General features: G+C 29.9%; 1 protein-coding gene and 1 pseudogene across 1 annotated transcript; one reads left to right on the forward strand and one right to left on the reverse strand.

Annotated features, from left to right (window-relative positions):
• Nucleotides 1-13,752, reverse strand: part of LOC112096373 — a 108,460-nt pseudogene that overhangs the window by 36,982 nt on the left and 57,726 nt on the right.
• LOC18035379 (UDP-glycosyltransferase 73C2) lies at nt 3,264-4,742 on the forward strand. The gene has a single exon (XM_006423762.2). The coding sequence runs from the start codon at nt 3,273-3,275 to the stop codon at nt 4,740-4,742; it is 1,470 nt and encodes a 489-aa protein (XP_006423825.1). The 5' UTR covers nt 3,264-3,272.

The raw sequence follows: 13,752 nt of genomic DNA on the forward strand, positions 1-13,752 counted from the left end.
TAGGCGATGCCTTGGCCTCATGCAGCCATGGGTTTAGGCGATGCCTTGGCTGCACACAGCCATGGCTTGGTTTTTATGGCCGCAGTTTGGTTGCTTTGGCCACATGCAGCCATGGATTTGATTGCCTTGGCCATGTGTGGCCATGGATTTAGTTGCCGTGGCCACGAGGCTAAGGTTTGGTTGCCTTGGCTGTGTGTGGCCATAGTTTTGGTTGCCTTGGCCGAGTGTGACCATGGATTTGGTTGCCATGGGTGGGGTTTTGCTGACTCTGAGTTCTCTGAATTTTCTTGACCATGGTAGGCAACTGTAATTGATAACTGTTCATAGATTATTCAAATCTATAATATTGACTTCCAAACTGACTAGGTTATTGTAAAATTCATTTAGATTTTAATTAGATTTAAATTTTACTTTAGCTTTTATTTATGTTTAGGAGGGAGAATGTCACAGTTGTACTACATTTATTTGTAGAAGAAAGCGAAGAGTATTATTAGATCGATGAAGATGAATGAACAAGAATTTTTAGAATTTTATTTTTTGAAATTAAATTAAAATTTTATGTTAAAATACGTTTTTCTCGTTCAAAATATAAAGGGTAATGAAGAGTAAGAAAATAGAAAGGTTTGACTTCTTTCGGCTGATTGGCCATTTTAATTATATAAATACTATTTTATCCTTTTAACCAATAGAACTAATGGAGAGATAATAGATTTTGATTTTCAAAAGTAAGGGGCAATTTGAAGATTATCAATTAATGAGAGAGATAATCCAAAATTAAACCTTTAAAAATTTCATAAACTTAGAAAGAGCTTTTAAGGTAATTAATAATAAACAGATTATTAAAATAAGGTAGGATATTTTGACCCTACAATATGTGTAAATCCACTGCATTTCAAGAAATATTTTACAAAAAATAAATAATTTTTTTAAATTTTAAAATAAAGAGAAAGTTTGAGCTATTAATTCATTTGATCCAATTTTTTTACAGAAGTCTTTTTATCGTTGTTGATCACTAATGTTGTTTTAGAATAACTTATTGCTTTTGTTACATAAGCTTTAACAATTAAGGAGGATTTAATTAATTAATTAATTAAATTTGTTCTTTATTTTAAATTTTTAAAAATAATATGAGTTTTTTTTTTAAGTGAGGTTGCTTCACAATTGAGTGGTGAAAATATCATCACAACTGAAAACAAAAACAATTTTAATTTTTTTCTTTTTTAAGTCAATAGGGGCTTCAGCCCTTTTTCGCACTCTTTGACAATAGGTATATAGAGATGTTTAGTGTTAATAAATATGAAAATGGTGAATAGAGTTATAAAGAGCATAATATAAAGAAAAGACAATGAAGGTGGAAAAGTCGGTGATAATCTAAAGATAGAGAGAGAGAGAGAGAGAGAGGATAGCCCCTAAATATAGGTGAATATGATATTTATATAGTGAATGCTAGTAGTGAGGACAGAGTATAAAAGTTAGGGTAAAAATTCATTATTAAGTTAAAAAGAGAGAATAATTTTAGGACTATGTGTCATTTTTAGGAAAAAAAACAAGAATATTCCCTTTATACTAGGTTTATTCTTTTCATAAATATCTTAATTTGTCTAAATTTTACCCTTAATTTCTAAACTATGTAGCAAATTCTTCAAAATAATATCTTTATATTACTTCAAGTTTGTGCCCATTTTAATGAAGTTTAGGATCCTTCATACACTCTCGTCTCTCACAACACATCCAGCAGCACACACTCACACCCCTCAGGGTCTCACACTCTCTCTCTCATCGGCACACTCCATTTCTACCACTGACAGTTGCTCCTCTCTCACACCATACACACAGTCGGCAGCCCTTAGCAGTTAGCAAACGGCCTATCAGCCACCAGCCATTCATCGCGTTCATGACAACCCCACAAAAACCATCCTTCAGCTGCACTCGTCACAAGCTGACGACCATCACACCAGATTTCTCAGTTTCTTCTTGTTTCTCTTGATTTAGATCAATTTCTGATTTTATCTTTGTTTTAATTCTATTTCTTTGTCCAAGTACAATAACTGTATTAAATTTTGACCTTTTTCTTTTCGCTGTTTTTTTTTTTATATTTTCTGCTGACCTGCTAGTTTTTGGTGACACCCATGTGAAGGCCTTTTTTGGTTATTGAAAAAATATTGGAATTAAGGGTAAGTGTTGAAAATGTTGGGAAAATGGAGAAATCCATGAGATTCTTTGTGTATTATTATTATTTTAGGAATAAAAGAATGTTATTATTTTCTTGTTATTGTCGATTTATAATTTGTATCAATTTCTTTTTTTTTCTTTTCCCCCTAAATTATTATGTATGGTCTGTGACGTATGTGTTGGGACTTTATTATTTTGCTAATTTGTGAATTTTATTATGTTATATCTAGTGTTAATATTGTGTATGTATTTTAATACAAGTGGAAATTGTAAAGCTAAAACTGAATAGAACCAAACCAATCCAAACTGAATCAAAGTTTAGAACTAATACAGTTTGGTTAAACACCGGTTCGTATTTGGTTCCAATTTTAAAGAACCAATTAGTTATGATTTGGTTTGATTCTTGGCCTGAATCAAATTGAACCAACCTGTATCATATAGTTTCTAGCCCTAATGTTGGTTATGAGAGTGCCTAAACACTGAGGGGAAAAAAAATTAGAGAGTTTGTCAATATTTCTCCTACAAAAATTAATATTTGGAACTTACCTACCATTGTTTTCGTAATACCTAAAAGTTCTCCTAACACAACAAATTTAAAAGAAAAAAGAGGTAAATGAATTATTTGCTTGATAATTTGTCTTGAGAATATAAAATATACATTTATTATAAGAAAAATATTTAAAAACAACAAAGAGAATAAAAAGTTAAGGGCTTTGTCTTTACTTTTTTAATTTACTTGTAATCTAAACGCTGCCGTTTTAAATTAATGCACTGGGATTAATATGTATTCCTGCGCCAAAACTTGGTCAAGGAGGAAAAGCATGGTGAAAGTCAAACTCATGGGGCACTAAAAAATTAAATTGAACTATAATGGGACTTGCTGCTTCTTTAAAGTGCGACCTAACTAGCTAATTATAAATTAACGTATCCAAATGTGCATATTAGTAGTCCATTGCTTTTCATTCAACTTATTTTTAAACCTCATTTTTAGAACATCAACGTTGACCCTTCCCACAACATCAACTTTTTCTGAGGAAACATCAACTTTTGTGAGACATAAAAACTACAAGAGGGCTTCCCCCTTCTATCCAGATTGAGCAATGGCATCCGAAGCCAGCGAGTTTCATATTCTCTTGCTTCCTTTCTTGGCTCAAGGTCATTTGATTCCCATGTTTGACATGGCTAGATTGCTTGCAAATCATAGAGCCATTGTGACAATTGTCACCACCCCAGTTAATGCAGCAAGGCTCAAAACAGTCCTCGCTCGTGCCGTACAATCCGGACTACAAATCCGACTCGTTGAAATACAATTTCCATGGCAAGAAGCAGGATTACCTCAAGGTTGCGAGAATTTCGACATGCTTCCTTCAATAGACTTGGCCTCCAAGTTCTTCAATTCACATAGCATGCTTCAATTGCCTTTTGAAAATTTGTTCAGCGAGCAAAGTCCTAAGCCTTGCTGCATAATTTCTGACATGGGCTATCCTTGGACGGTGGACACCGCAGCCAAATTCAATGTTCCAAGGATTGTTTTCCATGGATTTTCTTGCTTCTGTCTCTTCTGCCTGCACATATTGCGCGATTCAAAGGTTCATGAGAATGTTACATCTGATTCAGAATACTTTAAGGTACCTGGCTTGCCTGATCAAATTGAATTTACTAAAGTTCAGTTACCAATATTCCCGAGTGATGACATGAAAGATATTAATGAACAAATGTTGGCAGCTGATAAGAAAACATTCGGAATCATTATAAATACCTTCGAAGATCTAGAGTCAGCATATTTCAGAGAATACAAGAACGCCAAACAAGGAAAAGTTTGGTGCATCGGCCCTGTTTCTCTGTGCAACAAAGAAAGCATAGACAAGGTGGAGAGAGGTAACAAAGCAGCAATTGATGTTCCCGAATGCTTAACATGGCTTGATTCGCAACAACCAAGCTCGGTAGTGTATGTTTGTCTGGGAAGTATTTGCAATCTAACATCTTCACAACTGATTGAGCTTGGTTTAGGCCTGGAAGCATCTAAGAAACCATTTATTTGGGTTACAAGGGTAGGAAGTAAATTAGAAGAACTAGAGAAATGGCTTGTAGAAGAAAATTTTGAAGAAAGGATTAAAGGGAGAGGCCTCTTGATTCGGGGTTGGGTACCACAAGTAATGATTTTATCACACCCTGCAGTCGGAGGGTTCTTAACGCATTGCGGCTGGAATTCATCTCTAGAAGGGATATCAGCCGGGGTTCAAATGCTTACATGGCCACTTTTTGGAGACCAATTTTGTAATGAGAAGCTGATTGTGGAAGTTTTAAGGATTGGTGTGAGTGTTGGAGTGGAAGTTCCACTGAAGTTTGGGGAGGAAGAGAAGATTGGAGTGTTGGTGAAGAAGGACGATGTCGAAACGGCTATAAACATTCTAATGGATGATGGAGAAGAAAGAGATGTGAGAAGAAAAAGAGCCAAAGAATTTGAAGAGCTGGCAAAGAGAGCTTTAGAAGAAGGGGGTTCTTCTTATAACAACATCCAATTGTTTTTCCAGGATATCATGCAACAGCCTACCTCAGAAGTTATGTAAATATTTTTCCTTTTAATTTCATCCTGTTGATCTTCTTTCTATTTGAATCAGTTCAAATATTTAGTTATTAGAATATTGTTGTATGTGACTTCCTCTTGTTTTATTTGCAGCAAAAGAGACAAGCAATTTTTCGTAAAGTCCAATGGCTAATTAAATTTATATACTAGATGAATTATTTTGTAGAAGTTCAATGGATTATGGAAGATTAACAAACAAAGCACCAAAGTAGAAGATTTTCAGTTGAATTAATCGCACTTCATGAATCATATCATGATTTGAATGATAACATAATATAGCTTTCAAACCACTTTTGAGAATTTGAACTTTTCAATTCATATCGGATCAGTGTTTTTTAAGAAAAATTTATTTCTGAATTTTTTAATGATCAACCAATAATTTCAAAAATTTATTTCTGAATTTGGTTCATTCGTTTTTGCCTAGCATATCGGATCAGTGTTTTTAAAGCTCACGTATATCTAGGCAACTATAAGTGGAAGACTAATATTTGCAATTAGGAGTGAAAAACGAATTGGTTCAGTTCAATTTGGTTCTAAATCGACTTGAACTGTTATTTTGTAGAAATAATATTTCAAACCAATTTGATTTATTCGACTTTTTCGATTTTAAACCACAATTTCCTTCATATTTTCTAAATGTTTTTTAGTATTTTTTCTCGTATAAACATATTGATTTTTTTTTTTTAAACTGTAAAAACCAAAGGTTAGTTTGATTCAGTTCATTCGGTGCAATGGTTTTTTTGCCCATCCGTATTTGCAATGGATAAGTTATAATATCAGCCGCTTGGAACTATTATGATGAAATGGGTGACCTACTGTGGAATCAAACCGAACTCAACCAATTCGCATCTAATTTTTTAATGACTAAAAAAATTAAATTAAAATGAAACCAATCGGAGTAACTTTTTTTTTTTTTAATTTTATGTGCCCGCTAATAATAACATGACAAATATATAATTTATGGAAGGGTTAATTTCAAATTACTCCTCGTGAAATAATAATTTTCAAAATTCCTTCAAATTATTGTATACTTTAATTTACCCTCATTTTTATTAAGAAGATAAAAAAAATTATTAACTTATCCCGATTTTCTCCATATCTTTTGAAAAAAAAATAGAATAAGTTGATATTTACAATAATTTAGAGAATATTCAATAGATTATTATTTCACTAGAGGTAATCCAAAATTTATCCCTTATTAAAAAGTTTGAATTTTCATTCCGGTTTTCTATTCTAAAATTAAGAACCAAAATTGAATTGACTTTTTCGATCGTAATCAAAGAACAAGGACACGATACTAGTTGAGTGCTCTTTATGCTTAAGGGAAAAAAAAACAAACAAACAAACTGCTCTTTGCTTCAACTGCTTTATCTACTTTCGGCTTAAGGCAAAAAAAAAAAAAAAATTCATTTGTTGTTCAAAGCCTCAAAACAACAAAATTACAATTAATTTATGATTTCATCTCAAATTTTTAGATTCAATTTTTCTATTCTTTTTTTAATGAGTTATGTTATTTAGTTGTTATTATTTTTTATTAAAACATTCTTGGTTCATTGGTTTATTTTTTTTCTTTAGCCTTTTAATTATCTGGCATAATTGTTTGCTTGTTTTCTCTTTTTCAATAAAAATAAATAAATGTTATTAGAAAATATGCATGGAAAACTTCAAAATAAGAGAAGAATTGAAAAGTTAATTCTATCTTAAAAGGAGCTGTCGATAAGTTTGTTAGGAATAGTAAAAAAAAATTAAATAGATTGGTTGCAATATCTATTGAGAAAGATTTATTGCCAAATTTAGAATACTAATATAAATTTGATTAATAATTTTACTTCTCAAAAAGTTATTTTAAATATTTATAATTTTTAATATAATTAAAACATATATTTTACCTCAAATTTTTACAATGACCTAATTAAAATAATTCGCCTAAGACCCTAATAGGTTGAGCCGCCTCAAGTGCCCACATCTATATGTGGAGGTTGATATGAAAGAGCCAAAGGGTATTTGGTAAAACTATTCCAATTGATTGATTATGTTATATTAGTTTAAAGAATAATGAAAAAAGTATGTTAGCATCACATGATTTTATAGTTGTTTTTATGGTCATTCTTTAACCATTACGGATAAATATTATTTCTCTAGGAAAATGCTTGCCGTTTAGAATGGTGAGAGAATGATAAGAGAAACAGTAGCACAAGTTGTCGTTTTAGCTTCTCTCTCTCGCCATTCTAATAGTTTTTTATTGTTAAAAATAAAAAAAGGGAGAAAATGACAGCCCATATCCATAGAATCCCCATTACTCCATCACTCTCTCTCCCTCTCTCGACTTTCATCTCCCTCTCTGGTTATTCTCCAGCCGATGAGAATGTGCTAAATTCGATTTGTTAGTATTATGACTCTTAAAATGCTTTTTGTTATTTGCTTGTCATCAAGTCTAGTTAAAATTTAAATGGTTACTCTTCTTTTACATTCTTGTTGCAGCATTTTCTCATCTCACTTAATGGAGATTAAAGTGACTGTGAGCGCAACATAATGGAGAATTTTCAAAGCAATAATGAGGAGAAGTGACTGAATCCATTGAAACTGTTGGAGAAGAACGTCAAACCGATGAAGAGCACATGAAGGCTGCAGAAACAACACAATATAACTATACTCCAAGCAAGCACAGAGAAGCTTTGTGAGCAAATAGTCCCTCACGTATGCACTGGTGTTGAAATGCGTTATGGGTCCAAAGAGGAACCTCCAAAACAAGTTGAACTGTCTAGGGAAGGGCATCATACTAATACAGAGTAGATGAAGGTCATGGAAATATCATCACAAAATAGTGAATGTTAGGTTATGAAAAGAGAGGATCCATTGTCGAGGGAGGATGAAAGTCGAGAGAGGGAGAGAGAGTAATGGAGTGATGGGGAATCTATAGATATGAGTTATTTTCTGTTGTTTTCTCCTTTTTTAAAAAATATTTTTAGCAACAAAAAACTATCAAAATAGTGAGAGAAAGAGAAGTTGAAACGGCTGCACAAGCTGTTGTTTCTCTCATCATACTCTCGCCATTCTTGATATTTAGCACGACTGATTTTTCTATAACTTATAATAAAAGTGTTTACGACTATTCAGAATTTTAATATTTGTAATATAATTATATAATTTATTGAAGGAAAAAGGACATATGCACCCCAATGTTTGGGGAAATGGTCACAAAGACTCCTAAATTTTTAATAATAAACACCAAGAATCTTTTTTTTATCATAATACCCTTTGACTCTATAAAGCTAAAAAAATTAGCCCTAACATTTTATAATAAATAGTAACATGGCAGTAAAATAAATTTAATAATATAAAAATTTTTAAATGATTTTACTATATAAAAAAATATTTTTATATTTTACAATTTATTAGAACTATTTTATTATATTAAAGTAATTTTTAATAATAAATAAAAACATAATTTTAAAATAAATTAGTTGAAATTGAAATTATTTTGAATATTATATAAAAGGTTAATTTTAATATTACCAATAGGGAGATTTTTTTAATTTTAAAATCTATTTAACCAAAGATTTATTTAAAATGTGTATAATAAATATAAATATATTATTAAAATAAATATAATAATTTAAAATTTTAATATTATTTTAAATTTTAAAAATAACTTAGTATTATTAGTCTACTAGATATATTATATTATTTATATTAAATTTGTCTTACTTAAAAACCTCTAAAGTCAATTTTTTATTTACTATATACTAAGGGTATTATGGTCAATAAAAGGGTTTTAGTGTCCTTTTTTAGAAACTTGGGACTTTTTGTGACAATTTTTTAAAATTTTGGGGTGTGAATGTACTTTTTCCTTTATTAAATAATGAGCTGCTAGGCTCTATAGAGATTCCAATAACAATAGGGATGGCAATGGGGAGGGGAGGGGAGGGGACCGATCTCCCCGTACCCATCCATGATATTTTGCGTATGTCCCCGTCCCCTCCCCGTCCCCGTCAGAATTACTTGAGAGAATCCACATCCCCTCCCCGAATAATAACAGGGGATCCCCGAGAGTCCCCGATCCCCGAATAACTAATACATTTTTTTTTCGATTTTGAGTTAATCATATTAAAATAAAAAATTCAAATAAAAGTAAAGTTCAAAATATATCTTACATTAATATCTATTACAAAAGTCACATACATTAAATTAGTAAGTAACGCAACATGCAAGGGATACAAACTTCTTTTACAAACTATCATGAACAAATTAATAGTTTAATACAAAATTATTACAAATAAAATCAAATTTAGATTCAAAATTAACTTTTTCAATGGTGGAGTGGATACTTTATAAATGTGGACTATTCCCTTTACAACACAATAGTTAAATCGGAGCAAATCAAAAGCAAATATTAGATTAGATTAGATTAGATATTAAAATTGTGATTCGTTGTGGGCAATTATAACATCTATAAATAAATAAATAAAAAATAGATTTAAGTATAAAATATTTAAAGAATATTAAAATTAAAAAAAATGTTTGGCTATTAGAATCCATTCGGTCTTTTTAATGTCCTAAATAAAAATTTAGGACTTTAATTAGTTAATTATGCCTAAAAGTTTAATAATATAAATATTTTGATATTTTTTATTTTTACCAATATTTATAATTTTATAATTTAAATTTTATAATTTATTTACTAGTAATTTTAAAAAATTAAAATGGGGAAATGGGTAGGGGATGGGGATTCCACCTCATCCCCGTCCCCTCCCCGAATAAGAAATTGGATATGAAATTATCCCCATACTCTCCCCGAATGGGGAAAATCCCCGAGGGTACCCGTCCCCGTGGGGACTTTTGCCATCCCTAAATAACAATGACACTAGACATATCAAAATGTCTGAAGATATCAAACTAAAAGTTTAAACAAAAGAAAATTAAACCATAACTTTTGTTTACAAAGAAGGTTTAAAAAAAATAATAACAAAATTTTGGTCTCAAATTGGGTGCTGAGAGCAAATGGTGAAGGGGAAGACTTATTTATAAGAAGTTTGTGGGGGTAAATGCTTAATTAGTTCCAATATTTTGAGTTAAGTGTTCATTAGTTATTATATTTAAAAAGTACCTCAGGATACTTGTACTGTTAAATATATGCCCTTACTTTTTCTTCTTTTTAAAATAATACCCTTACAATAATAATCTTGGAGATATTAATAAAAAGAAAAACTAACAATGTATCAAATTAACCTTAATATTTTATATTATTATTATTTTACTTTTAGGACTAATTTGGTATATTAACTTTTATAAAGTAATTATTAATAAGATTGTTGTGAGGATATTTAACATTACTTTAAGTTGACCGATATCAATTTATATATAAATAATTATTAGTAAGATTGTTGTGTAAGTATAAAAAATACTAGTTCTTTTAACCGATACTCATTGATTAATTTGCTAATATATAATTATTGGTTAACTTACTAATTAATTTTTTTATAGATAAATCAACTAATGTCAAGAATATTGTTGAAATGTATTATTATAAAAAGAAATAAAAAGCAAGAGTAAAAATGTAATGTATTTAACTGCAGTGATATTTTGATATAATTTTAAAATATAGAGACTAAACGAATATTTACCTAAAGTTTGTGCCAAATCTCAAGGATTAATTTTGTAATCCAAGATCACTAAATCAACATTAATAATCCTTCTAAAATCTCCAAACTATTATAAAATCTTTCAGCTTAATATTCTATATATAATTAGAATCCTGATTAAGAATTTATCTACAAATTACTTTTACTTTGCAGAGATAAACTTAGAATTCTTATTAAGTAGTGGAGATAAAATCTGACCACATATTGAATTTTTAAACTAAATTTAAAGATATCTTAAAATTAAAATTCAAACTAACTTTGAAGATATCTTAAAAAGGGTAATTGTTAAGTTCATCATATGTAACTTATAATAATTTTAAAATAGTCATCCAATACAAGAGGGTGATAGCATATGAAACAAATGGAAAGTCATTAGTAACTACATTTGAATTTATAATAAGTTTCATTAACTTTGCAAGATCCCCTACAAAAATGCCTGCTAGTGTGGCTTTATACTCACTTTTTGAGCAATGATAGGTATCTCAATGCATAAGTCTTAATTTGAGTCTCAATTGCTGTGTCATTTATCTACTAGATGAGGGTTAAGTAATTTTACTAATTATGAAATTCATTATCTAATAAATATGTGACACATAATATTAAAATTTAAGTTGGGACTTAAATATTAGGATCTCAAATATTATTTTTCACTTTTTTTTAATGTAATTAGGTAAATTGCTATGAAAGCTGTTTAACTATTAAAAATTAATATGTTCATGTACCAAAACTCGGTCAAGGGACGAAAATATGGTCAAAGTCAAATGGATGCGCATCCAAAATGTGCATCGGTGTGGTCCATTAATTGTTCTTATCCAATATCCACGCCAGCCCATGGTTTTATTTTATCTTGTTTTGCTGTCACCATGTTGTGAACCTTGTTACGTCACGCTGACACTAATATAAATGACACGTCATCAATTTCTAATAGGATTCAGAGTCCGGGTAGGGATGGCAAAACTTCGGATCAGGTCTGTGTATTGCAATGACCGGATTTTGTCTGGATACAATCGGTCTGGATTCGGGTTTAGGTCGAGTTTTAATTTGGGTACCCGAATTTTATATTTTTTAATATTATATGTGTATATATTTTTATATTTTTTGATAATTTTATAAGTTTTAAATTTATTTCAATAAAATTTGACATGAAAACATAAATTTTAAGTATTTAAAACTTTATATATGTATAATAAATTAGTCAAATAAATATAAATATTTAAAATAATATATATATATTTTAATATTTTTTAATAAAATTTGAATTCCAAATTTATCAAGTGATACTCAAGACTGACCCGACTTCATATCCGGACTAAATAATACCCGACCCATAACACCCGGGTACGGTCCAGGTCCAGACCGAACGAATATTTTTACAACCTCTAAGTTCAAGTTACCGTATAAATAATCATTTCTGATAAGATTTGGAGTCCACGTTACCATATAAGTCATCATTTGTAATAGCATATTCAGTCCACGTTACCATATATAAGATCATCAAATCACGCAATTTCATGTGTTAATTGGATATCGTTATTATGGTTTTTTCCAATAACGACTTGCGATTATGAGTAATAATATAGCATAAATATTTTTGAATAAATTGATGTGACATATTATTTTTAGTTTAATTAAAAATATGATAGGACTCATATGATTTTTTTAAAAATAATTTTATCAATTTATCACATCTTGTTACATCAATTTGCATAAATTGTTTGTAACTCTACAATTGTTTCTAGAATATCTATTGAAAAACGAATAAAATTATGAAACTAGATGATCCAACTGCATGCGTGATAGAGACTATCTCACTTCAGATTATTTAAACATATTTTTGAGGTATCTAAAGATAGAAAAAAAAATTGTTATATTTTTTGTTATCCTCATCAAGAGCTTCAAAACAACAATACTTCTAAATCCAACATCATTTATCCTATCTAGTCTTTGCTGAAAAGTGTTCTTCAGTATAATGCTAAATTACATTATAAAAGCAAAATTATCTTTTCATAAAGATTTCCTAATAAATTCCAGACCTATCAACGGTAAGGTATAAAAATGGTATTATTCGAAACTTTGAGTGCCAAAATAATAGATTTCAAATGTTTGTAATATCTTTTACCTTTTATCATCTACAAGGTAAAAAATGTTGAAAATAACTCACAAGTGATTATTTTGAGTGGGATTCAATTAGAGTAAATGAAACTTTGAAATTGTTTTGGATACTCCTTTGTAAGTACCTCAGAATGATATACTTATGTATTCAAAATAATGCTTAAGTGAATGAGAAATTACCACGCACCCATAGAATTAAAAAAAAATAAAGAAAATACATTTATCCATCATGGAAAAGAGAATTAAGGTACAAAAAGTTGATATATAATTACTTATGTGTATATGGGTAATAATATAAGCATATAGACTTTTTTACACGCAAGGAGGTGCAATCATAACCCAATTAGCTTGACTCATATGCACCCACATCCTGCCTATGCAACTGTATGCCCAAATTGTGTCAGGTCGGTCTTATAAAATTATAAAATTTAAGGTAGTTGTTACACCTCCTTATTTAAGACCGAAATGCCCCTCCCAATGTCTATAAATTGATTGCTCCTTTCATTTTAAAGACCAAAATTTCCCTCTCAATGTCTACAAATTGGCTGCTCCTTTCATTTTAAAGACACTACATGCATCGCACAATTCATTATTCTTTTGACGTTATTTCGTATTTAAGAGGTCGAGCACACTGAAAGTTCACTTTGAAACGATCCAAAGGTGTGTTGAAATTAATTCGTCATGAAATAGTTGCCATTCAAACCTAAAGCACCTTACAATTTTGTCACTTATCCGACTTTGTTTATTATTGCTGTTGTTGTTGTTGCTATTAAGTTATATTGCAATTTATTGTACTTATAATGTTGCAGAGGTGGATCCACCTCATGACCAGTGAGGACTAAGCCCCTGCTGGAGAAAATAATTTCAAAAAGAATTAAAGAGAAAATTACTTAAGTTGTTAATTAGTCCCACTAAACTTATAAAAATAGCCCCCATAAACTTATAAACTCATAAAATTTAAACTTTAGCCTTGAGAATTATAGAAGCCCACACTTTAATTAAAAAAATACAAATCCATAGTAACTCATATGAATAGTTTTACTATTATTTAACTTAGTTCCTATTAAATCTATTAAAATAACTTTTACAAATTCATTAGCCCATAAAATTTTTATTTTCACGTCTTATTGTTTATAAATTAGCCACTGATAATTTTTTTTTTTTCTCTAAATCCTCCCATTGCAATGTTGGCATATTTTCTTACTCAAAATGGGAACTTTCCCTTTTTTTCCACATATA

This window comes from Citrus clementina, unplaced genomic scaffold (genome assembly GCF_000493195.1).
Source record: "Citrus clementina cultivar Clemenules unplaced genomic scaffold, Citrus_clementina_v1.0 scaffold_8, whole genome shotgun sequence".
Lineage (NCBI taxonomy): Eukaryota > Viridiplantae > Streptophyta > Magnoliopsida > Sapindales > Rutaceae > Citrus > Citrus x clementina.

What these genes read in the sequence shown, in the direction of transcription:
- LOC18035379 (XM_006423762.2), top strand. Translation starts at nt 3,273, where the DNA reads ATGGCATCCGAAGCCAGCGAGTTTCATATTCTCTTGCTTCCTTTCTTG.